General features: G+C 43.8%; 2 protein-coding genes across 2 annotated transcripts in view; one reads left to right on the forward strand and one right to left on the reverse strand.

Moving 5' to 3' along the window:
- Positions 1–4,019, reverse strand: part of syt14b (synaptotagmin XIVb) — a gene marked incomplete at both ends in the record, with an annotated part of 6,025 nt that extends 2,006 nt beyond the window's left edge. Inside the window, 5 exons of the mRNA XM_080023418.1 lie at positions 653–1,090; positions 1,203–1,444; positions 2,294–2,431; positions 3,056–3,077; positions 3,120–4,019. Coding sequence (XP_079879544.1) covers positions 653–1,090; positions 1,203–1,444; positions 2,294–2,431; positions 3,056–3,077; positions 3,120–4,019 — 1,740 coding nt within the window. The remainder of the gene's footprint in view (positions 1–652; positions 1,091–1,202; positions 1,445–2,293; positions 2,432–3,055; positions 3,078–3,119) is intronic.
- An 11,726-nt stretch (positions 4,020–15,745) lies between these two features.
- nt5c1bb (5'-nucleotidase, cytosolic IB b) lies at positions 15,746–19,104 on the forward strand. The gene is made up of 6 exons (XM_080021955.1): positions 15,746–15,930; positions 16,111–16,278; positions 16,570–16,699; positions 16,807–16,929; positions 17,321–17,505; positions 17,978–19,104. The coding sequence occupies exons 1-6, from the start codon at positions 15,820–15,822 to the stop codon at positions 18,338–18,340; spliced, it is 1,080 nt and encodes a 359-aa protein (XP_079878081.1). The 5' UTR covers positions 15,746–15,819; the 3' UTR covers positions 18,341–19,104.
- The last annotated feature ends 8,396 nt before the right edge of the window (positions 19,105–27,500 follow it).

The raw sequence follows: 27,500 nt of genomic DNA on the forward strand, positions 1-27,500 counted from the left end.
TAAATAAAAACTGTGGATTGATAAAAGAGTTGTTTTTTCTATGTACTTATTGCATGGAGGAAGCAAATGGAGGATAATTACGGACACAAAATAATTTTTGTTGTTTGGTTTTGCAGTTGTGTTTTCTGTTAATGCGGTTGTGTTTTTTGTAATCTCTTTCTGTTTAGTCTGTTTGCATGTGTTTTCTTAAGTAGCAGTGCGTTGCACTCTAGGCAACACCGTACCATACATGTTTCCTTACTTACTGTATATCAACCTAGGGCTGGGTATTATTTAAAAAATGACGATAGCAGTACCAATACCAGTACCTTAAAGTGATACCGATACAATACAAAAAAATTCATTCCATAAATCTTTTTCCTACTGTACCATCATGTGATTGGAAGCATTCAGCTGCGTAAAATGTCACCACTCCTTCCCATCCAAATGATTTTTACACAAATACACTTTGAAAGTGTAAATGCAAACTGTTCTAATTTACGACTGTTTGATTGACGATTGTTCACACTCGCATATAAAAATAATAAAATTTGACTCCCAGATTTTTTGTATGACAAAATTTTCACACAAATATGAAAGAAACATATGAATAAACTGATAAAAGACACCAAAAGCTAAAAAAGAAAATGGCGAGAATTAAACACCAGCTCACCGTGAGCTCAGAACCCGGCTCCAGGGTCACGGGCAGTGCCATCTTGCCCTTCATGTTGAGCTTGGTCAGGTAGAACACCTTCTCTCCCAGGACCTTCTCCTTCTTCATGCGCCGGACGCTGTAGAGGCGGAAGCGCACGGCGTAGTCGCCCAGGGCCTCCTGCGCAACCCGGGAGAACTTGAAGGTTTCAGTGAAGACGGGGCAGGGGCCCTTCTGGACGCCCGTCTTGGCGCGCTGCTTCTTGGTGGGCAGCAGCACCAGGTGCACCTGCCACGAAATGTTGCCCGTCTGCTTCAGCTCGGGGATGTCGGTGGCGGCCGTGACCGTGACGGCCAGCCACTGCTCGCCGGAGTCATACTCGAAGGCCACGTCCAGCGTGCCGTACTTGGCCAGCGGCTCCGGCTCGTAGGCGGCCGGGAGCTGGGGACCCGAGCCGTCCTGAAGAAAGACAAGATGGGGAGAGATAAAGGGAGAGATTCTGCATAACACGTTCGTAGTCCTTGAGTCTGGTCTTTCCAATTTCCAGGACTTGTCTTTTACTCCATCCTACCTCGGGGCCCAGCACGGCGGTGCTATCGCTGGGCACATCCTCCTCGTAGCCCTTGTTGAGGTAGCTCTCAGTGTCCTGGTCCACGCTGCCCTCGCTGGAGCATCGCTCTGGAGAGGACCCCCTCCCGCCCCCCTGCTCCACGTGGGAGCGCGGCACGCGATCCGATGCGTCCTCATCTCTGTACGGGGGAGGTCGCAGCTCGTTCAGCGGGGAGTCGCACTTTATCCTCTGGATGCCGTTCGCTGTTGGTAGGATCACAACAACGAGAGAGAGACACAGTGGGGAGGGTGCGGTACCAGAAATACAAATCAATAGGTCAGAGGGGTATGGAATATCAGGCTTAATCTTTTTAACCATATTACCACTTCGACGTCTTCTATAATTAATATACTTGAGCCAAAAAACACAACATAAATCTTTAAACTATTCAATTTCAGAGTGATCTCCAATTAGCATGTAGTAAGAGGGATACAATAATCTATTTTGATTCTGAACAAATTCAAAATTAATACAAAGACTATCATATGTAAATCATGACAATGATTATTATGATTAAACGATCTCTGATTAAGTGACCTCTGAAGTCATTACTAATGACTTACTGTTCTACTCAGTTACAAATACTTGGAACAAACTCATCATCACCATTATCATACATCATTAAACACTAAGTTTACTATTTTTCAACCTTATAGTCACACATTTCCAAGTGTATTTTCTGTTTTGAATAACAGTAATATAGCATTTTTGCAATCGGCGCAGTACATTCACAGCATAATGTTACCAACAGCAGGTTTCCAGTAGGGAAGTGGACAACTTCCTTTTTTTGCCTCCTACTTTACCGCGGATGTTGCCCAAACAGAAGTGCAAAAGATCAAACCCTGAAAAAACTGATGAAATGCATGGCTTTGCAGCCATTTACAGTATAACATATAAAGACTGTCTGACAAGATTGTGACATTTGTGAACTTATCCTTTCACTAATGCTACAAACTGCACTGATGATGGTAGTTAAATTTACACAGCATTTTTCAAATAGAATTTTCACCTAAAATATGATCGATATAACTAAGTGCAGGGCTTCTTCTCACCCGGCACACTGGAAGCCTCACTGCTGTAGCCCTCTGGCTCTCTGGACTGTTGGTATTTGGTGTCCCACATCGACACAGAGTTCTGAGGTGCCTGCGCCTTGGGATCTCTGTCTTCATCGCTCTCTGATACCTCCCCCTCTGGACGGGAAGGAGACACTGCAGGTCAAACAATTATGTAAAAAACTAAAACTAAAGAGACAAGAAAACAGAGAGGACATATGCAGAGCTTCTAGATGTTATTTGACAGTCTGGTTAAATGCTTATTATTTGAGAGACTCCCGCCTTGGGATAACAACAATGTGTTATGATGCACAGTTTGTGCATATAGACTAGAGCAATGAGATCGCCAGAGATCGCGGGGTATATGCATCCTAATAGTCAAATATTGGCTCAGAAATCCACTTGACCATATGTTATAATGTATTGTATGCCGTAAAAGCCTTGTTCTCTATAAAATAGAGCCAATTCAGGCAAAAATGATCAGTGACCGTTAATGAATACATGGAAATAAAAATGTATAGCATCTTTTAAATAGGAGGTCTCAGATTGTTGAATGAGGTTTTATTTGGGGGGGGGGTCTCTGAGGAAAACAAGTTGGAAACCCCTGGACTAGAGAGATTTAAATACAGTGACAACTAGTCTACACATATCCAAACTGTATATCATAAGACACTGACATAAGACACAGAGGGTGAAAGCAAGTAGGTCGAAGAAACGGCGAGTCCCAGAGAGACTTGGAAGAGAGGCGGCACACTTCCTAACCTCTGCCGGATTCCTTCTTCTTCTTTTTGCTTTTCTTCTCCCTCTTCCTTTCTTTTTTGGAAGCTTTGTCGGATTTCTCCGAGCCCTCCTTCGTGCCCTTGCCCTTCTTCTTGTCTGACTTTTTCTTCTTCGTCGATGTGGGAGACGCAGGTGGGTCAAGCTCTTCTTCCTCCTCTTTCTGTAGTCTATCTTGTTTGGGGGTTTCATCCTCCTCTTCTCTCTCGGCATCGTTGTTATTGTTTTTGGACATGCCGGTTTCCGTTTCGGACGCAGCTGAACAAGGAGGTCTGTCGCCATCATCACTTTGATGCTGTTTCCCAGACCTGTCTGGTCTGTCGCCGTCCTTCTCTTCCTGTCCGGCGACTTTCTCTTTAACTGTGGAAGAGCTAGTTTCTCCCAACCCTTCATCCTCTTCCTCAATGGCCTCCTTTTCTTTGTCCTTCCGAAAACTGGCCTCCTTCTCCCGCTGTCTCTCCCTCCTCTCCTTCCTCTTCTGCTCTCGCTTATCCTCCCACTCCTGCGCCTCCTTTTTCTTCCTCTCTTCGTCTGCCAGCTCTGCCTCAGTTTTCTTCACCCGCCAGCACCCGTCTCTCCACTCCCACTCCAGCTGGCTGTGGACGTACTCCCCCTCCGTGGCAGCGCCGTCACTCGATTGCCCACCCTTCGCTCCCTGCTCCACACCGGACGCCTCCACATCCCGGGAAACCCTGCGCTTGGCCTTGCGGTTGCTCCTGCTCTCTGGCCCTGCTGCGTTCTCGCCTGCGTCCTCTCCGTCCTCATCATCCTCTTGCACCTTGCTGATGATGGTGGTGACCTGCTCAGTCAGCTGGTCACTGACGGTGTAGGTGACGTCGCTGACAGCACTGGCCAGGTCGTCCACGCGGCTGCTGACTGAGTCCAAGATGGAGGAGATGTTGACATTGACGGAAGGGAGGTTCTGCTGGAAGCTCTTGAAGAAGGCCATGTCTCCAACCAAGGATCCTACTCAGACTAGCTCATCATCAGCGACACCAGCTAGACGTGGTTATGGGTGGGTCGTTATTGTCGTCGCCGTTGTACCCAGCATTACTGTGTGTTTGACATTAAAATTCACAAATCTTGTCGGTAGATAATTGAAAATAAATTGGTGCACAGTACCCAATTCAAACTGTTAATGGCATTCATTTAATTACATGTTTTCATTAGGCGTGCTCAAAGAAAACGAATATAGTTATTAATAATATAGAAGGGTGAGAGGGCGAAAGAAAGAGGTTTAAACGTTTGCCGTTTGTGCAGCCATGGCTGCTACATCTGTGCAGAGGGACTTGGAATGTTGGATCGGAGCCAGAAGTGGTCAATATACACCGATCAGCCATAACATTAAAACCACCTTTCTAATGTTGTTTAGGTCCCCCTCATGCCACCAAAATAGCTCTGACCCATCGAGGCATGGACTCCATAAGACCTCTGAAGTCTTATGAATCTGTGGTATCTGGCACCAAGACATTAGTAGCAGATAATTTTAGTCCTGTAAGTTGTGAGGTGGGGCCCCCATGGATCGGGCTTGTTGTTCCAGCACATCCCACAGATGCTCAATTGGATTGAGAACTGGGGAATTTGGAGGCCAAGTCAACACCTTGAATTCTTTGTCATGTTCCTCTAACCATTCCTGAAATTGTTTTTGCGTGGCAGGGTGCATTATCCTGCTGAAAGAAGCCACTGCCATCAGGGAATACCGTTGCCATGAAGGAGTGTACTTGGTCTGCAACAATGTTTAGATAGATGGTACGTGTCAAAGTAACATCCACATGAATGCCAGGACCCAAGGTTTCCCAGCAGAACATTGCCCAGAGGATCACACTGCCTCCATCGGCATGCCTTCTCCCCATAGGCCATCCTGGTGCCATCTGTCCCCAGGTAAACGACGCAAACACACACGGCCATCCACATGAGAAAGAAAATGTGATTCATCAGACCAGGCCACCTTCTTCCATTGTTCCATGGCCCATTTCTTACACTCACGTGCCCATTGTAGGCACATTCGGTGGTGGACAGGGATCAGCATTGGCTCTCTGACCGGTCTGCGGCTACACAGCACCATACGCAAAAAGCTGCGATGAACTGTGTGCTCTGACACCTTTCTGTCACAGCAAGCATTAACTCTTTCAGCAAATTGTGCTACAGTAGCTCTTCTGTGGGATCAGACCAGACGGGCTAGCCTTTGCTCCCCATCATGCAAGACTAGGCAGCAGATTTGGTTTTTAGACCAGCACTTCACTCCCTGTCTCCCTGCGCCACGAATTCTTCCCTCCAATGACTGAGAGGGGTCAGAGCCCTGTCCCCGGATGCAATAACCCTTACCCAATGTTATTAAATCAGTGTGATAATTTTCAACCATTCTTACACTCTCTGCCTCAGGAGAATGAATATTCTCCACCTGTTCTCCCTCTCCCTGTCCACTCGTTCCCTCCAGCTCCACGCTGCGGCGCAGCCGGCAGGCAAGCAAAGCGCTTGTTCCCGATGTGCCCGCACACACCCACAATTTGTGTTTTATTTGGATTCCGCTCCACTCCTACTTTACGGAAGTGTTACTGCTTGCATTCCCACATACTTCCATTTACAGCCGTTCCAGCAATTTGCCAGAAATTATACTACTTCGATTATACTACCTCCCACATGACACCAATACGGAACATTGCCAGTAGATTTACAGCTTTTAGTGCAAGTGGGAAAGGGCCTTTTTTCACTTCACCTGTCAGTGGTTTTAATGTTGTGGCTGATCAGTGTATATCTTCAAGGTTTGCTTGAAAAGTAGCATCTCTCCAAATGACAATTCCTTTTAAGACCTCACTATCTTTCCAATTACTTCCATCGTCCTCTGTCTTTACTTCAACATTCCCACCAATTATAGCCAAAATTAAGAGGACATATTTTTTTATATTCACTTTCATCTGTGTCTTTTTAAAATTCTGTTACCATCCAATTAACAGCAAAAGGGCGTTCTTCATCACAGGAGATGAAGCCACTTCCATTAATGCCACAGTGTTTACCTCTCTGGTCCTTCTCATGGCTGTCAAGACCGGGCAGATCGCTGGGACTCTCCACTGACAGCTTGTTGCTGAGGTAAAGAAAAAAGACAGCCATCAGCGCCATGAAGACCGCAATGGAGAACAGGACACCTAGCAGCTCAGGAGAGACTGAGGGAAGGAGAGGAACAGGGGACATGGACGGAGAAAAGGAAACAGGAGAGGAGAAGAGATGATAAGAGGTCAGGCAAAAGAGAAGGAGAGAGAAGGAAAAGAGTGAGGCAAAGTGAGTAAATATTATGGAATATAGGCCTGCAGATTTCTTGAAGACCAAATGTATTTTACAGCAACATTGAGATGGCCTGAAGGGCAATTAGAGATGTCAAGAATGATTACATAATTGCCTGATCGCAATTATTTGAGAAGATCACAATACTTTGCAAATCATCAGAAAATACAATTAAATTGATGATCGCACACACACACACACACACACACACACACACACACACACACACACACACACACACACACACACACACACACACACACACACACACACACACACACACACACACACACACACACACACACACACACACACACACACACCACAAAAAGTAGGGATATTTGGCTTTCGGGTGAAATTTCAGGATGAAGATAAAATGCACTATAACCTTTACAGATGAACTTAATTTGACCTTCTCTAAACTTTTGAATGCACATGTCCAACTGTTCAATGTTTCAGCACTTTTTGCACAACTTGCTGTTCTCTCACAAGGAGCTGAACGGCACCACCAGGCACAGCCATCATCGTCTTGCATGGGCCAGGGAGCATTTACGCTGGACGAGGGACCACTGGGCCTCAGTGCTGTTCTCTGATGAAAGTCAATTCACGTTGAGCGGAAATGATGGCCGCCAACGATGTTGAAGACGTCAAGGAGAGCGCTATGCATCAGCCACTGTTGTCACCAGACGAGCCTTTGGTGGTGGTGGTGTTACAGTGTGGGCAGGTGTGTCTAGTCAATACAGAACTGCCCTACACTTTGTGAATGGTACAGTGACAAGCCCATACTACCTGAATAACATCATTAATCCAGTCATTGTGCCCCTGCATGAACAACACAGGCCTTATTTCATCTTCATGGACGACAATGCTCCAGCTCATCGAGGTCACATCATTAGGGAACGGCTGCTGGAGACTGGGGAACCTCAAATGGAGTGGCCTGCACTTTCTCCAGACCTGAATCCCATAGAAAACCTATGGGATCAGCTGAGTCGCCGTGTAGAGGCTCGTCACTCTGTGCCCCAGAACCTCAATGACCTGAGGGCCGCTCTTCAAGAAGAGTGGGGGGCCAGGCCTCAGCAGATAATAAGTCGACTTGTGAACAGCATGAGACGTCGTTGACAAGCTGTACTTGATGCTCAAGGGCACATGACAAGTTATTGAGACATTGACATTTTTTGTTGTGGTAAACCCACCACTGTTGTTGGATTTTGTTTCAACAAATTGTTTGAGATCAGGAAATCACTATTGCATGCTTCTACTTAAATGCCCTACTTTCATGATATAATATCACTGTAGCGTGAACTTTTTACATTTTCCATAAATGTCACCCAAAAGCCAAATATCCCTAACTTTTTGTGAGTAGTGTATATATATATATATATGACAATTAATCGTCAACTAAAACTTTAAGTATTTTGAAAGCAAACTTGAGGCTATCTTAAGAAATGTCCCCATTTTCAAGGCAGTGGTCTTAATATGCAGTCATGCCCTACTTTTACACAGCCAATAACTTGGTACTATTGCAGTGCATTTTATCTCGATGGTGCTAATCCCATTTTTAAATGAAAGTCTTATTAGACTTATTAGATTCTTATGCGGTAATAAAACAAGCAAGTGTTTTTTTCCAACTTCAAAGGCGTAAGGGAAACAATCTACAGAACTCTATGTAGGCCAACCATACTTCATGTGACAACAATGCCCCAGCGTAGCTGATGTGCTATTTTTGTTGGAGCCTTGGAGAGGCCGTATCAAACTGAGATATTGGACACAGTAAGCTAAGAAACTAAACAAAAAAATAAAGGTTGAATACACCTGATGGAGCATAGCACAGACAGGCAACAGAGTACCAACACAAGAAAAAAGCTGGACAGGTTGCTAGACAATACAGGGAAGTGGGTTTTTTTGTTAATACATTGAAAGCATCTTCATCGGAAAGAACTTCTTGGCAAATGGAGAAAGGAAAATGGAGAAACATTCATTTCAAATATAGGCATTTGAGGGACATGTAAGTTAATATTGGTGCATCTAGAGGATCTGGGGAGGCATTAGGGCTTGGCAGTATGGCCTAAAATGTATATATTGTATAATTTGAATCATGGACGTGGCTTATATTGCGGATATGTCCAAATACATAGAGTGCCTCCTGGACGCTCTACCTAGGCTCCGCCCCTCGTCTAAATCAAACAGAGTATTTCCAGATAGTGTAAACGTGTCTGACACGGTTCAATCTCCGGTTGTGAGCTACATGTGTGAAAGGGCAGGCATGAAAAGGCATAATCAGCTGCGGAAATTGTCCGGACATTTTGTTTGTTTGTTTGTCAGAGTGCATGTGTGAAAGCAGCTTAGGACATATTTCACATAGTACAGAGGTATTTTAAGAACATTTATTGTGCAAAACTACAATAATAAATATAAAAAAAAATACAAAACCTTTTCTAAACTAACTTCCATCTCTGAAAAATACTTTTTCATGAAATACAATAAAATCAAGTTGAACAAAGTGAATATAAAAAGGGACTTCAAGTATTTGTTATTTATTCCCCTTTTGTGCCAATCAAAATATTTAAATTTTTTGCCATCCTCTGCGATTTTTGAGAATGGTAATTCAATACATTTTATCAAAAATTCAAATTTATTTAAATATTTCAATAATTAAAAACAAAAAAACACTTCTGCGTGAATGTTTCAGTTAAACTAGAGGGCTAGCGAGATAGCATTAGCTTTGGCATGGGTTTCCTATTGTTCCCTATGGGCTGGACAGCTGGAAGGGCTAACAGCGCCAGCGATGGAGCCGAAGAACAAGTTACGGAGCAGGGAAACAACTTTGCTGCACCACAAACCCGCACTTTGCGACAAAAGCCCTGCACGTAGCCCCCCAACACAGAGACGTGGAGACAGGGCGTCCTGTTTCCCACAGTGTACTCTTAGTGAGTTAGAGGAGGCAAGTTATAGTATATGGGCACTGCAGCAGTGTTTGTGTGTCAACTCGCGGTCGAAGAGAAAAGAGAGCGAGGAAGCACAGCTGCTACCGGTATATTTGTATTGAAACCATTTTGAATATTCAGAATTGAAATGTATAGAAAAATCCATATGAACACTAACCACTATTTAACTACTTTAGATCTGTGAGGGCTCTACCAGTCATCACACTATCGTAAAAATCCATACCATAGGGCAAATTCATACCAGTGTACTTTCAATACCGTTTATACCGTCCACCCCTAGGTGGCATGACATGAACCCTCCATCAACTACAATATCCCGAACAATGTGCCTTTACCTTCCAAAGTGGTTCAAACTATAGAATAATGGATGGAAAGCGACAATGAAAACTTCCATCGTTCTCGCAGTACGAGGTAAACAGAATGGCCTTAAGCAGTGGACAGGCTGTTCTCTCCATGGCAACAAGCAGGGACCATCAGAGCCCGCCAGCCAGTGCTGTCGGACCAAAATATGAAACGCATAATAAATCCAAGAACACCAAGAAGATGAGGAGAAGAACACCGGGGCAAAGGTGAGAGAAAAATATGTTGGTAAAAGCTTACCTTCTCTACAGTTCAAGCACATCCTCTTGCACAGACGGCTACTGGCTCAAATACCTGGCAAGAGGACTCAAGTTGTACTACCAGGCAATAGGCTCATTGTGCGTGGAGGACACACGTTTACTCAACTATACACACGATAAAACCCTGATGTTTTTATTCCAGTCCAGCTCTTGTCATCACCTACTCTCACTAGTAAAAACGGTTCAGAGTGCCAAAAAGGCTCCCACCCCACCAACAGCCGTGCCTAAAACAGGTAAACGTATGCTGCTGTAACCAACCCCACAGCTCCATTTCACCTCACCTCAATAAAGGCATACTCCACTACTCCTACTCCATACAAGATATACTCAGCACACGGCCCCACCGTATGTCAACAGCACATGAATAATTCAGAAACTCGAGGTAAGCAGATCCCCCCCCCCGACTTATCTCTGTAAACCTGTGAGTACAGCCAAAGCCAGCAGGTATCTCAGTGCCAGTGTCAGCACTACCAACGCTCGCCTTTGGTCATGATGGGTGAGTGGAAACAGGGGCCAAAGCTTTGGCATTGGAAGTCACAAAGTCAGGATGAAAAAGATTCGCTAGTCCGTCAATCGGCACTTTGTTTCTATTTATTACTTCTTGTCACTCTTTCCCTCTCTCTTTTTACCTTTCACTGTGAATATGTGTTCTTGGGTTTCATTGTGTGTGTGTGGGTGTGTGTGTGTGTGTTCCAGTCATTATCGTTAGTCACAACAGAGCTAGTGGCTATTTTTGTTCATTTATATATTTTTTGTGAGTGTGAAGCAAGGTTGAACTTTCAGCATTAAGCTTTAAAGCTCCGAGAGTTTACAAAACTAGCTGACCAATGAAGGCAAACATCCCTTGGCACAACCATTCAGTGTAAAATACAAACACTTGAGACAAACATAAACTTAACTTGCCTGTGATTGTCATAAAATTAAAAAATTGAATTGCTTCTCATATCCTCAATGTTTGCTTGTGACCGCTTTGATTAATTCTAGAGGAAAGCAGAAATGAATGATTGTTCCTGTTTCAATTCCTACAACTAATCTATCTAACTATAAAATCTGGAATCTGTATGAATGTCCTTTGATTATCTCAACAACTGTTCATCTGAACTACGTCACACTTGGCTGGTGTATTGCTGGGGACCCAAGGAAGTTATCATTATCGAATTTGGTGCAATTTCGACACGCGACACCTGTAATATTAATAAACTTTTAAGATGCTCTGCAACTGGGTCACAAAGAGTGTCTTTCCCCTGTGTATGACTTTAACATGCCATTCCATCTTCCATTGTGGAACACAGGACTGAATCATTTAAATTTTGTTCAACCATTGTGCCATTAAAATGTCATAAGCTGCTTTCACACATGCACTCCGGACAATGTCCAGATAATGTCCCGACCTGATTATCCGGACATTGTCTGGAGTTACCCTTTCACACATGTGGCAAAAAAATGGTGATGGTCCGTGTCAGACACGTTTACACTACCCGGAAATACTCTGTTTGGTTTAGACGAGGGGCGGAGCCTGGTTTGAGCGTGCAAGAGGCAGGACGTGACGCAATGATGCAGCGGAGTTTTACATCACACCCAAGATGGCAGATAGCTCTACAGACTTATAAGATGTTGGGCTTCTTTTGTGTTGATACTCCATGTATTTGGACGTATCCGCAAAATAAAGCTTTAGTAAGTCTTAAATTTTGAATTTTGCATGCACTATACCGTAACTATAAAAGACGGAATCTCTGTCTATATGTCCATTGATTATCTTGATAACCGTTCATCTGATATATTTCACACTTGGAGGGTGGGCTGCTGGGCACCCAAGGACGTGCAGCGTCAAATTTGGTGCAATCTGGACACGCTCATGTGTAATATTAATAAACTTGGAATAAACAAGCAAACAGGGAGCTGCTCAACTCTGTGCAGCAGCAGGGCGGGGCTTCAGAGCTCCTTCAGGCCCCCATATGTAGTCAGTTTATCTAAAAGCGTGACTTGGGTGTGTTTTTCACTGCGAATCGCTGGGACTTTCATGAGTGCAACCCATACGTGCAGCAGTTCAAGTCAGAGAGTAAAGTTGTTTGATTGAGAGCGGAGAAATCTGCAAGTAGCAATACCAGAGGCCAAGCAATCGGGCACATTCCGAACAATCATGTTTGAAACAGGCACTGACTAGTTTTCACAAAAAAACCTGTTCTGTAAGGTTGATCTCAAAGCTTCTAGGGCATACTTAGTTAACTGAAAGCAGACAATCTGGAAATGTTGCTTACACTTCGCCCACTGGCTCCTCGGAAACAAAACCTCCACTAAATAAATGATGACAGTGCAGCGGCCTCCCGTTGGTAAAGTGGACTAAAACTTGATACGCCATCCATTATTCACTCATACTGTAGACATAACATTTTCCAAAGTCCATAACATGTCCCATTCGCCAAACTTTTTATTTTAAACTTCAGAGGAGGAAACAAGGTTGTGTCTTTGCAAAGTGTTTGGATGAAGTCATATCTGAGCTTTTAAGCTAAGAGGTACACATGAAACCAAATAGATAAATACAATAATGTGTGACCTACAAATGAGCAAATTCATGACCACGCACGCACACACACACGCACACACGCACACACACACACCTTACCTCGTCTGGCACAGATGAGTTCATGAACACCACAGTTCCTCCCCCCTCCTGGAACAAAAATAAGAAAACAGATACGATATTTGGGATCACACAATATCTTGTCATGTAGCACCATATGTTCTGTGCTCAGGTTGGGGGAGAAGGCAGATTCCCTGGCCAGCATATGATAGACTAATTAGCTGAACCAGCTAGGCAGATAATCAGATGTATAATTATACAATTATAGCAGTGTTACGTAACAACACGAAAGGATTTGGTATGAGTAGCTCTCCGTGCTGTTTTTTGGGAATGCGGTGCATGGTATAAAACCTGCGGAGGACCCAAAATGTGTTTCCAAAATGTATCAGTGGTGTTGTGCAGTTCATGAAAGATGCATTCGCAATAAGGAAAGTTGTGCACCACGTGTACATGCAAGTGAAATCGCACTCATAAGCTGAGGGTCCATGAAGCCGTGCAGACTTTGTCCCTCAAGGACCCACACTTTGATACGCATTAGGCCACACACACAATTTGATAAGATTTTGTCGCTGGGACTCCGATCTGAGAGATTTTTTTATTGTTAGATATGATTCAGGCCAAAACTCCATACCTGTCTACACTATAGTTACATAGGTTACAGCCAAACTACGATCAAAGTAGTCATTATTGTGCATTCTCTAAATGTCTTGTAAATTAAATACTTTACTTTTTATATCAATCATTTTGATAGGGACCCACTGGAACCTCCCCCCCAGTTGGAGAATCATTGTCCTATACCGCATAGCATCAGGCAGTTTTTTCCTTGGATGGATGCTTTGAGTGGAATGGGAACAGATCAATCCGAGTCAGTCCGCTTGGAAAATTGACAAACTCAAGCTCGCCAACATGTGAGGGCCGGACAGTTTGAATGACTACCGACTTGAAAATGCTGCGGACAATTGGTGATTGTGCTGGGTGATATTGACAAAAACAAAAACCGCAATATTTTTGAGGTACTGATTTGTCAATATTTCGGGGACAACTGCTGGCGCTTTTATAAGATATCCACACACAATCAAGAGCAACGTATAGCGATGGACGGCTCAAATAAATCTTTGAAATCGGGAGTGGGGAGTCACTCCGGCCAAAGAGTCGATTTGTCTCCATTCGATTCATATTGAATGTGACCGACTTTACGCTTTGCGTTCCACAAAATAAATTGTAGTAACAGCATTGAATGATTCCTGTGAGAATCCCACTCACAACTCGGGGCTGACCTACTCTTGTTGTGACTCGCATCCATCGATTGTGAAGTGTCCAACCAACACCAAGAACCCGAAGATTTTAACAAATCTTTTTACGGAGTGTGTTGTCAAGAACCGGTAGAGGCACTGATTAGAGCTAGAAAAGTTTGTGACGTTTCCCAGTCCTTAAACACAAATTTTGACCATATCGTGATATCACAACATCAAAAATCGCAGACAACATCTTATAGTGTCATATCACGATATATGGCCTAGCCCTGGTAGGGCATGCCTTTACAGCGGCTTAGCAGAAGCAAGGAGTATGATGTAGAAGGATGGAAGACAGAAAACAACACAGGTTCCCCACTAACTTCACCGCATTTACACCGCTCCCGGTCTGACGCCCTCTCGGGTGTGACGTAATCAGTGACGGCTGACGTGAGAGCAGCATGCCCGTCTGTTTTCCCGCCATCACTGATTACGTGCCACCTCCCTGCTGTGACAACAAACACACCGACAACACAACAGGGATAATCCAACAAACACCAAAACTAAACATTACACATGAAATAAGAACCACTCATCCTTCCCCAATGTGTCGGTTGTCGTCATTACACGTCGTTGCATTGCAAATTAGGTAAATACAGGGTTAATAACACACTGCCACGCCGAATATCTACACATATTACATGCATAATACATTATTATTATATAATATAACACGGGATTTTATTTGTGACCGGCACCACTACTTCCCCATCTCATCCCGAGTAGCCTACCCCAGCATCCCTGCATCGGTTCGGGTCGTACTTCATCATAACTGACACTCCGGGTGTTAGCAGACGACTTTGAGTTGTCCGTGCATAGTTATATTAGTCCCACCACACACAGCGTCCCCACAGCAGCATCCCACAGCGGTCCCCGCGGAACACCTGTGACGGCGGACTCACCGTCAATCGCCATGATTCTCCGCTCCGGACCGGACCGGACCGTACCAAGTGGCAGGGGCAGCGGGGAGGGAGGTCGTTCCTGTGCCATTGGAAGCGGGAACAAGCGCTTTCCCTGACGTGGTCCAGGTCTTTAATAAGGCGCTTACGTAAAATGCCTTTCTATGCCAACAGTATAGTTGGCATATATAAAGGTCCTTGATAAATCCATAGTGCTTAGTACATAGCACTATTTTTTATCATTATCGTTCTTATTGTTGTTGTTGTTGTTTTTATTATTATTTATTATTGTCATTATTATTATGATTATTATTATTATTATTATTATTATTATTATTATTATTATTATTATTATTATTATTATACCTATGTTTATTATTTTTGTTGTTGTTGTTGTTGTTGTTAATATGTAATATAATTAATTCTAAGTGTAATCAAGAAACATCGTAAATATTTTATGATTTGAGAATGTGTTTTCCACGACAAACATTTGTCTACCCATGTGATGTGTCGTGAAAGGCACATATAAATTCGACTTTTTTTATTATGTAATATCATATTATTATTATTATCATTATTATTATTATTATTATTATTATTATTATTATTGTCATTGTGCATCAACGAGCAACGAATATAGTGTAATTATGTGTAATCTGCAAAATAATTGTGAATGTGTTTGCCGTAAAATTGGAATCGAGCTCAAATATATACTTGATTTGAGTCATTGTTGATGGCGTAAAATACACAGTAGGTCATTTATGATTCATGATGTGAACGCACAAACAATGCAATGCATTTCAAAAGCGTGTTTTTATTGACAATTGCCCCTGCTATGCCTAATTATTATGACTATTATCATTATTAATAATTGTATTTTTTATTAATATCGTTATTGCATTCATATGTTTATTTGTTTATTGGGGTCTGCCAATTGTAGTTCTTTTTAGTCTACCAAGCGTGGGGGTTGTTGTTTTTTTGCGCGCAATGGTACGTCATCACCAGAAGCCACGCCCCCAAGACGCTCCTCTCTCAGCGACGTTTCCGCAAAGTTTGAGTTCTGCGGGAGTTGTGCCGCTCAGCGCTTCTGCGGGAGGTGTCGTCGTAGTCCAGCGCCGCCAGGAAACGCAAGGATGAGCGAAATAAAGAACGCCGGCCGACCTGCGAGTGATGAAAACGCCGAGGACGACTGGGCTGCAGCCAAAGCCTTCTTTGAAAACTTGAAAACAAAGACGCCGAGACCAGTAAGTCCATGTCCAGTGTGAACGTCCGGGCTTTTCTTTTCGTGTTTGTTTTGATTTGATTTGATCTTTTTACGTATATATTTTGGACGCGACGCAAGTTACAACCGACCCCCCCCACCGTGTTTTTTTTTTGTTTTGTTTTTTGTTTGTTTTTTTTGTTTGTTCTGTTATTTCTGACAGCCCAAACCCCGCAATGCAGTCACCATCGCCGTCTCCTCTCGGACCCTGTTCAACATGGTCGAAGAGAGGAAGATCTATGAGGAGGAAGGAGTGGAGAAGTACGTTGCTTATCAGGTGGAGCACGAGAATGAACCCCTGGAGCCCGGCGCTGCCTTCCCCTTTGTCAAGGTAAGGCCCGGACCAGTCTCCTCATAAGTATGCAGGGTGTGGGCGTGTGCTGTTTTTTGAAACCTATTCCGCTTTAGAAAATTGTGCAAGAATCGCCTCTTTTTAAGTAACCAGGCGGTCTGGTATGGTCTGGTGAATGATTCCCCACAGAAGATTTTGCCAATCCCTATGAACTCCCTCCCCCGCCAGATGTTGCACGTTTTGAATGAACGTTGTGGTGAGGGCAAACACCGGCTTCTGTGTCCAAAGGTTTTGTCGTAATGTCCCGGCGGTTGTGGTTTGTCTTCTCAGGCGTTGATGAACGTCAACTCCAGACTCCGAGAGCTCTACCCGGACGACGAGGAGCTGTTTGACATTGTCCTGATGACCAACAACCACGCCCAAGTGGGAGTGCGCCTCATAAACAGCATCAACCATCACGGTATAATGCTCTGTCGACCAATCTTCATGCGCACTCGTTCCACCGACAGTCGACCTAGCCGTGACGTTTTGCGTGAACTTGTCCCCAACGCCTCTTGGTTCCGGCAGAGTTGACCGTGGAGAGGTTCTGCATGACCGGAGGGAAGAGTCCCATTGGCTACCTGAAGGCCTACATGACCAACCTGTATCTCTCCAAGAACTCGGAGAAGGTCGGCGAGGCCATTGAAGAGGGTGAGAGATGCTGTTGTCCACCACGTTGGTCCGATTTCTGCAGGGTGCCACGGCTGTTTTGGAAAAGAGTGGGAAGAGAGGCCTCATTCTATAGTGCATGAGTCATTGTATCATGACAGTTATCATGCCGTTCATTATTTCTGCAGACAAACTTTTTTGAGGAATTGCGCCCTTAAAACAATCCAAATAAACGATAATTTAGCAAGTCGCAATAAGTGGGGAACAAAGATTGTTAATGGCATCACTGAAAATGCTTTATTTGGTTGTGACGGCCACTTCATCATTATGTCAAATGTCAGTTTATTGGGGAAAAGATCAAATTTCCCCATAGTGAAAATGAAGGTAAACTTAATTCAAAATATCATTACCTTTTCCCCCTTCGATTGCTCAGGCATTGCTGCAGCTACTATGTTCTCACCCAGCACTGAGACCCAGCTGAGCGACATGCAGCTCAGGGTGGCCTTCGATGGAGACGCCGTCCTCTTCTCGGACGAGTCGGAGATCATCGTGAAGCAAGGTGGTTTGGACGTCTTCTTCGAGCATGAGAAGATGTTTGAGAACAAACCGCTTGCTCAGGTAACTTAAAAGACCCAGTGCAAATGGTTAAAGGAACAAATTTAAAAATTAATTATAAACTTTCAAGGCACAGTAAAAATACAAACTGAAGTGTTAAATAGCAGTTATGTGCATATTGAAATAGTTTTGAGGATTCTCCAGGCAAGTGTGGTGAGTCGGTTGAGTGCTGGAACCTAAGAAGGATATGTCAAATTGAAACAGTTTCAGCATAGTTAAATCGGGTATTTCCATCGAGATTGGGTTCATGGTAGAGGCAGGTGATGCTTAACACTGAAGGAACTGAGCCTCGTCTACAGAAATGAGACGCTCTCTCCTCTTTTGAGTGTCTGTAGATTCAAGATTCAAGAGGTTTATTCGTCACATACATATACATACTTTCATACATATACTGTATGCAGTGAAATGTCAATGCAACATACCCGGTGAATACGCACAAAATGTTCTAGATTGTATATCTGCCTTGTTGTTCCAGGGTCCTCTGAAGTGTTTCCTAGAGGCCCTCGGGAAGCTCCAGAGGAAGTTCTACACCAAGAACGAGCGCCTGAACTGCCCCATCCGCACCTACCTGGTCACGGCTCGCAGCGCCGCCAGCTCAGGGGCCCGCGTCCTCAAGACCCTGCGGAGCTGGGGGCTGGAGATTGACGAGGCCCTCTTCCTGGCCGGTGCCCCCAAAGGACCCCTGCTGCAGAAGATCAAGCCGCACATCTTCTTCGACGACCAGATGTTCCACGTCCAGGGTGCCAAGGAGCTGGGCACCATTGCTGCACACGTACCATACGGCATCGGACAGAAGTACCACAGGGGTAAACTCATCGAGCAGCAGGAGAAGAAATGAGCTTCTTTTAGAGTTTAAATGTTGCTGCTGTCATCTGGCTTTATTTTAGCCATTTGATGATATCTGTTTACCTTTTTATTCAGAGTTTGTTACATCACAGGTGTATGCAAATAATATTCCGAACAAGTTATTTAATCAATTTAACAGGATTATTTTACAAGTTTTATGAGCAATAAATTAACTAAGTGAATAGAGTTGCAGTGTATATAAGAAGAAATATACACTTTTACTTATACGCTATTACTTCTATACATTATTATAGGGCTCAATGTTGTAAATGGGCAAGTTTTTACAGTTTGGGCAATTTTCTTCTACCTGTAATCTGCCAAGAAACACACCGTTGGCCTTAATGTTGCATGAATGTATACAACTTCACACTAATTTTGTGCAAAATTATGTCCACAAACAAATGCTTTTGCACAAACACATTTTTCTGGCATAGTATGCACATACATGTTTGCAGGTTTGTCTTGTGAGATGTATCCCAACATAACGGCTGTTTCTGGAAATGCACTGTAAGCCTCAGCGAAATTTATTGCATTTTCACGGCCATCATTATAGTCTTTTTTTGTTTGTTTGTTTTGTTTTGTTTTTCCTTATGATCCATATCTTCCATCCATTCTCTTCACAAAGGTCAGCACAAAAAATGGTTCATTGAGTTTAAGCACTGGCATGCATTTTTTTTTTAAATAAGGGTTGTTTATGCAGGTTTTGCAGGTGTTCTGTGCACAGATGAAAGGTTGAATAAATGTTTTGGGATGGAACTGGGTGGCTTCCTCCTGTTTTTACAGCTCTGGTCAGTAGATGGCGTTAAGAAACTGTAATTCTCCAACCTGGAGCCTTTAATCCACCTAATTTATTTCTATTACCAAGCGAAACCAGCTACAGTATTTAAAAGTATAGAGTAGATATAATGCAATTTTCATAAGAAAACTCAGAATGATGCTATCAAACAAGATATAAGTCATGAATAGGAAAATATGACACAGTATAGCATGATAATTTTGAATAAAGGGAGTAGAAGTATTAACACATGTTAATCATTTAAGAAGGACTGTTTCATGGGGTGTAGGTCTGTCAGAGCCTGCCGATATATAGTTGTAATATAAACAGTGCGTCTGGTATTTGAGGTGACTGTAATATCAGCATAAAGCTTTAAAAAATGTCTTTCCTGGTCTTAAAGGCTGCATTGCAGTGATCCGATGCTTGGAACCGTTCCAGCTGAGTGAAATGAACATCCGATCCAGCCAGTCCATCTTCCAGCATATGCACGATTTATTTATTTTATCGCTTTGTCAACACTATTGTCCAGCTATGGAAACGAAAACGGTTAGTCACAAGAGGGCACCTGTTAACTCGATTGGGAGCATCTTTCTGTCAGACAGCGGATTGTCTTGCATCCCAACCCACTGTTGCCATGGAGATGCAGTGCTGACACCACAAGAACTGTGTAGGCTTGTTTAAGATATAATTAATAACAGAGGATTAGAGGCACAGGTAGCATGGGGCTCGCCATGAGAAGCCTCATCACAATGTTGCTATAATTAGCTGTGTGTGTGTGTGTGTGTGTGCGTGTGCGTGATGGAATGGAATGGAAAAAAGTACAGAAAATAACCACGGAAACTGTAGTCCCGCGCTTACTTTTTACATTTATCTTCTTGACAAGCAATTTGCTCTAAATATGTTTTCCTGGTTGGTGGCCAAAATGTGTAGGTGGATGCTCTCCGAAAGCAATTTATTTGGATTAACATTACCTACGTCGGTGCATTCATTCTCACATATTTTATATCTTGGGCAAACTCGTTTTATAATGACATAAACTCTTAAAGGATATTCCTCTTTTAGTAAATTGGAATATAAAGGCATCAATTAACTTATTTATGGCACGTACAATCAGTGCTGAAGGGACAAACCATAAATTAAGTTGCCATTTAAACACATGGGAGCCATAAAATAAGTTATGAAACACTCACTTTATGCCATAGATTTGAAACTGCAAGGTGAAAGGAAAGCAAAGTATTTTGTGCAGGAAGGAATGATGATCAGTATTATACCATCAGTACTATGACATGTATTGATGTCAGCGGCTCACTATGCAGAGAGACCTCAGAACCTCATTATTACGGTAAGAGTCAGAATTGAATTCATTGGCATTGCGGGTAGCACAATCAAGGGTAAATATTAAATATCAAATCAATACAATTAAGATATAGAAAATCGGCCAGTTTCAAATTTCTCCCGCGAGTAAATCTTTGAGGCGATGCAAAGCTGCGGGGAGATTGCTTTGAAACGAGTGCTTGTCTCCCATGTTGTCGACATCGTGCGCTGCTGTAATTGGTCTCTAACAGGTCATTGCGGGCCTTGCTGTGGGTTCTGCAAAGTACTCCTCCAAACATGCCCAAATAGCCCATATTTCAGTATTTTAAAGCTGTATTCGCATTTTACCTGCACAGTGTCTCCAGGAAAGTGACTCCGCAGGTCTACAGTCATTGACTAGTGACTAGGTGGATTATTGACGTGTTAATGACACACTGCCACTCCTGTGCTTGGCTTTCCTTAAATGTACTTTATTTTTTTGTGCCAGTAATTGGAACAGCCTCGAAACATTATGTATGTGACACGCATGCGATCGATAACGCAGATCTGAATGACCTACATGGGGGCAGGTGAAGTCGTTTTCTGAAAGGCAGCTTCTAACAATCTACACATCGATCACAAACGTAGCTGGTGAGAGAAAGGCTGTGATTTCTGCTGACGCTGCATTTTTGGTTTCAGTGGGGACCCCTGGTGATCTTCTGTCTGTGATTAATTCACTGACTCGTCCTACAGTTTATAAGGGGAGGAGGTTACTAAATGATCCAAAGTGAACTGAATAAGTCGCCCTTGTTTAGGGATTTTGAATTATCTGCTCTGTGTGTGGGGGAGTCACAGGCACTTCATCACTGCCGTTTATTTTAAAACAACCGGTAGAGTTTTGCTGTTCTTGTTATCCTTGTTGCCCAACAATTTTAGCTTTCTTACATCATCGGTGGACGGCAACAGATGATGTTTAGGTGGGGACTGACAGTTGTTCAGCGCAGGGACTGTGTTGACTGGCAGCGCAGAAGAGAATAGCTCACTGATCTGATTGGAAGGACATGCTTGGCAGACCCAGGACAGCAGCATAGTAACAGCTGAGAGGGAAAAAGGCGTACTGGTCCCTGGCCAGAGCTGATCAACCGTGGCATTTAGTTGGCAGGCTTTAGTAAAGGAAAAAGACTTAGCTCTGCAGAGGCTCAGTCCAGTCAGGCAGGGACAGAACTAGCCCCGGCAAGGGAAAAACAGAGTGCAACCATTGAACAAGCATCACCAATTATCTCCACCTCTGCGCTGGGCAGCGGGAATCCATTTCAGCGCCATTACCTTCGGATGACCACAGCTTGGCTGACAGTGGCTTCTGTCGGGGCGATAGTTCTAAATTGGCTCCCGCCCCTCTCCTCCTCTAGAGATTGAAAAGAGATTATTACAGACATTTATCATAGAGGGCGAAGCCTGTCCAGGAAAATCTGAGAATGGTGAAAAATCACATTACAGTTAGAAGGGTCTGGAGAAACAGGAAGGAGGGGTAAATAGAAGAGAAAACCATATCGTGAGGACGGTGTGGGTTGCTGAGGGGTGGGGTTGCTGAGGGGTGGGGTTGCTGAGGGGTTCCATCCCTGGAACCAGATCGGATCAGTGGAGCCCTGGTTGGTCCTAACAGGGCACTTGGACTTAAGCCGCCGGCAGTGCACGGTGCCCAGCGCTTTGAGGGACGCATGCGCACAGCGGAAATCCTACGTAACAGTCTAATGACACCCCAAGAGACAGGAGTAGCCTGGCTCATAGTCTTGAGCCAGACTACTCCATCTTAGCATTGTTGGATCTGAGTGCTGCCTTTGAAACTGCCGATAGGCTTGATAATTGTATTGGCCGACCAGGCCAGGCCAGAAATGGTATCATGCCTATGCAGATGACACCAAACTCTTTGTTCCATTATCCTCTGACCTCAGCACTGTTTTAACACTAAAATTAGGATGACCACATTTTGACACCCCCCAGGAGGGGGGGGGGGGTCAGTGACTGATGGGACTGATGAGCGTTCCCCGTTACGCACGGTCCTTTTTTCGTTCCATTCAATAAGGTAACGGAGAGGTAGGGGGACGTCTATAGGAAGCGCCAGCCCAATACACACACACACACACACACACACACACACACACACACGCACACACACACACGCACACACACGCACACACACGCACACACACCCCAGAAAACAGTTCACAGCAAGCGGTGTTCTCTGGTGGGATCTTCGTGTATGCTCTTGTCTGCCTTTATACAGTGTATAATATATGTAAACACTGAAAACAACTATAATATTATTATTTTAACTGTCTTGAAAACTGGGACATTTTAGTGTTTTATAGATATCTGTCGGGACTCGGGAGGCACAGCTCGAAGCCGGGACAGTCCCAAATCTGGCATTGCATGTGCCAAAACATTTGGAATCCCAATGAAGATGCTATAAGCTCTCACTCCAATGAGGATTGGGGTAATAGCTGCAAAAGGCTCTTCATATATTGGTTCGCTTGAGAGACAAGAAATCTGGGTATTAGTGCGGATTAGGGTGTTCGACATCTTTTGATCATCTTTTTTAAATCAAAGATATGTACAGAGATATAGATAATATATGTTAAGTTTACTATCTTAGTACTACTGTGGATTCTGTACCTCTCAGACTATAAAATATTGTCTTTTCCAAGATTAAAATTGAAATTCGCTGAAGCTGCTTTTGACACCCTTTAAAAGTAGACTTAACACATTGCTCTTTTCTCATGCTTTTCAACTGTAGTTTGACTCTTTTTTTATTTAGTTATTTAATGTTCTTATTATTCACATTATTTTATTTCTACTTTAAGTATGTATATTTGTATATTTTAACAATCTTTTTTGTCTTTTCATGTGACACACATTCAGTTACTTATGCGTAAAATGTGCTACGCAAAGAAAATTGACTTCACTTGTATTAGAGCACAGTGATATTTTACAGCATAAAATGGAGAATTCAATATTCTTCCAGGGTTTGCTCTCCCCTTGTTCTATGTTCTGCTTCATGAACGACGTCCCACTGTTTGAATATGGATCGGGTGGACGTCACAGAACACAGTGGCACGTTAAGTCATGTCCATAAACGCCATGCCTGTTTCTGCATCCAGAGCGATCACTCTCGCGTGGTATACCACTACCACTCCAGTGGTAGAGCACGTGGTTACGTAACCCCGTTGAATATTGATGAACATCACAGCTATGGCCGTATGACAGCGGCATCAAGATGTGACAGCACCCTTTGTGATGTAGGCGGCTTACCTACCCGTGCGGCTGCTTTGAATTATTGCTGAATATGGCATTATCAAATGGGAGGACTTCATTTATTTATCTGACATGAACAGTGGGTAATTATATGGATCCCCCACCCTTCTTACTTTTTTATCAGCAGTCCTTCGATATATGTAGAAGAAGTAATGCGTAAAGCAAATGAGCAAAATTCAGGGTGGTCTAGAAGCTTTGATGAAAATACTGTACATACAAAGTGAAGTAACAATATCATACACATGGAAATGCACTGTCTGTGTTTCAAATGGTTTGAAAACGACAGAAACAATATACAGAGCAGAATCATAGGCAACGGATTGTTATAACGCAGTTTAATTTTATCCATGTGCTAAGTTTAGACTTGAAACTGACAAACAAAAATGGGCCATTGCCTCATGTGAGATGGTGTTGCAAAGATTTGTCTGTGTGTGTGTGTGTGTGTGTGTGTGTGCATGTGTATGCGTGTGTTGTTTTTTTATTTATAGAGAAGAGCATCCAATAATGTACGCCCTGTGTATCTCAGTGGTGTGTCTCCTCTTTGCATATATTGCCTAGCAACATTAGGACACTTTTACAATCGAATCTGTTACTGATAACTTGCTCCTAATGGTAGCATCAGTGTGAATAGAGAGAACTGGTTTCTGATTAGTTATAGTAACCTATAGTAAACAACTTTGTCACTACAGATCTTTAGAATAAACACAAAAAGACCATGTATTCAAATGTACAGACAGATATCGGTGTGTAGTTAGTATTTTTATATCATCGTGTCTTGACGACTGCAACTCCCTTTTCACCTGCCTCAGCAAGAAATCCCTGGATCATTTACAAGTAGTCCAAAATGCTGCTGCTAAACTCTTGATCGGGTTCTCCAAAAGGTCTCATGTGACAGATTCTGATTGCACTTCACTGGCCCCCCATAAAATTCAGAATCCAGTTTAAAGTTCTTGTCATCAGTTATAGAGCTTTACATGGTCAGGCACCTGCCTACATTAAAGAGCTACTGCAGCCCTATGTCACCAGCAGGTGACTCTCTGAGGTCTGATCAGGCTTTGCTTGTTGTTCCACGATCAAGACTTAAAACTAAAGGAGACCGTGCTTTTAAAGGTTGTGGCCCCTAAACTTTGGAATTCTTTCCCTTTGGAGTTAAGATCTGTGACACTGTGAAGACTTTTTTAAAAGCAGCTCAAGAACGAATTTGTTAAAATTTTCCTTTGTGTAATTTGTGTATATCTATTTAATTTCTGTTCTTATTGTGTTTTATGTATGTATGTTTACAATTAACTACCTCTGTCAAGCACTTTGTGACAACCCTGCTCTTGAAAGGTGCCTATATACATAAATAAAATTACTTACTTACTTACTGTAGTATATCTGCTACATCTCAAGATGTGAAAATTGAAACCCAAATGCTTTGCAATGCCAAAAGTTGTGCATTTATCCCCCCCTCATGTGATAGGATCTGTCACTGCAGGTACTGCAAGTAATTAGAGATGCCAGTGGTTTGCAATCAGATCACTGTAATCCCATTACATGTAATCTGTTACTTAGCAACTCTCTCCATTAGTCTTTGTGCCTCTGTTTTCCCCATTATTTCCTCTCCTGTCAGCTGCCATGTGCTAAGGGATCAATTCTTCTCGAACCACTGACCTGGAAAAAGCTGAAAAAGCTCACTGCCTGCTCAGCTATCAATAGATGGTCTAATTAAGAACAGTACCCTCAGTGCAAACCCTAACCCAATGACAAAGACACTAGCTGAGAATGTTGCTCAGTCATTAGTCCTGAATTCCAGGTTTCTTCAGATAACTGCAGAGGAGCTCAGACTTTCACTGTCTGCCTTACTTTGTAATAAATGTCTTATGTTATACTGTAGCAACTGGAAGAAGAATTTAATTGTTAAACATTCAGGGCACAGTGGGAACGTTAGCAGATTCACCAACCAGACATCTAATTGTAGTGGTGGGCTCAATCTTGTAACGGGTGTCACTGGGCAGCTTGGCATAGCAGGTGGGCCATCCTGGCATGGAAGGATGCCTTCTGTTCACCATAGAGTCGAATATACTAGACAGCTTCTAGGCCAGGCTAACAAAGTGGGACCAGATTGGGTTAGAACTTCTTTATAATTGGTGCAATCCACTGGACCGTGGATCATTTGTCAATGTCAGCAATTAAAGAGAGTGGTGCCAGGCAGAGAGGCTTCACACTGATGGACGGGACTAGCAGCACACCCAGCCTCTCCGCCCAAGGTGGCAGGGTCTGGGTCTTTCCTTCAGCCCGTTCTCTTCCTGTGTTCAGCAGTGACCATGTTTGGCTCGAGGACCTGGTGGGCCCTTCATCTAATGGCTTCTCTCCCAGCCTTCCATCCAGCTCTAGTGTTCGCAGCAGCAGTCCTGGTGGCAGCATGGGTGGCAGCATGGGTGGCAGCGAGTGCTCCAATAGCCTGGACAGCTGGAGCTCCGGGGCCACCTGCCTCCTGCACAGCTACATCAAGAAGCAGAGTAACCAAGCCTTCCAGGCTCGGCTGAGGGGGGAGAGAAGGCCGGAGAAGCCAGCTGCATGGCCTGCCACAGGCCTTGATGGCAATACCCATCCACAGTTGGGGCGGGGAGAGGCAGGGCACCATGAGTGGCCAGAGCACAGTGGGGTGTGTCAGGGGAGTGGCTCCACGCAGAATAGGTCCAGAGTCGAAATCACAAAACGACGCTGGCGACTGGAAGAGAAGATTGAAGCCAAACTGAGATTTTCCCGGTTCCTGGACGAGGTGACATGCAGTGTACTGGATCCAAACAGCTTGCAGGCATTTAGAAAAACAATCCCTCCCGTGCCCCAGAAGACCAGAAGTCACTGCCTTCGCCCTTGCGCCCTCACTGACAACACAGACACCAATGCGACTGGCGTCCGTCTTGAGGACCAAGCCATCACAGGGTACAATTTCAGCCCCAGCCCACCCTCCCTCATGGCCCAGCAGCAAGGCACTGCATCTGTAGATAAGATGCAGGACGAGCACACTCCTCTTGAGCCTGTGGGGAACACCTACACAGAAACGGACAGTGACTGCATCTGGCCGCAGAATGAGCTGAAAGACCTCCAGGTAATGAAGGTGGAGATGTCATCCAAGACCATGGAAATAGATGAGAAAAAAGTAATACCACCTCCTCCGGAGTTCCGTCAAGGAGGCAAATTCAGGTCGGAAAGCCCCTTTTATGGATTCCACTGGGGCTCCAACTTCTCAAGATACCCCTACAGATCAGTCTCCCTGCCCAGGGGCATTAACATGGTGAGTTGTCAAAGTTATCCAGTAAAAAACTTAAAAGTAGGTATTTTGAATGTACCTGTTTACATTGGTAAAAACAAGTATTTCATAATTGTCTTTGCTTACCAAACAATTACCTGAAAGACAAAGGAGACAGAGGTATTGGATGAAAGAGCTCTCACCGGCAAGAGTTGAATCCACTTTACATCCACCCACACGCTCTACTCCACTAAACCATCCCAATATCCAACGGTGAGATTGTGTCATTCTTATAATTTCAGAAAACTATTTATCTTCAGCTCTGCATTCATTCCGACCAGTAAATGGATAGTTATTCGGGTGGTTTTTCATTAGCATTCTAGCCATGGCCGGCTCCTCTGCACAAACAATGTAAACGGAACAATGCGCTCCTTAACTGACTCATCCGCTCACCCACAGCTACAGCAAGGCTTCAATCACTTCACTCTGCCGTGAGGCTTAACCCCATCGACTCCACCTCCTCACGGATCAGTGCAA

This window comes from Zeus faber (genome assembly GCF_960531495.2).
Source record: "Zeus faber genome assembly, chromosome: 2".
NCBI lineage: Eukaryota > Metazoa > Chordata > Actinopteri > Zeiformes > Zeidae > Zeus > Zeus faber.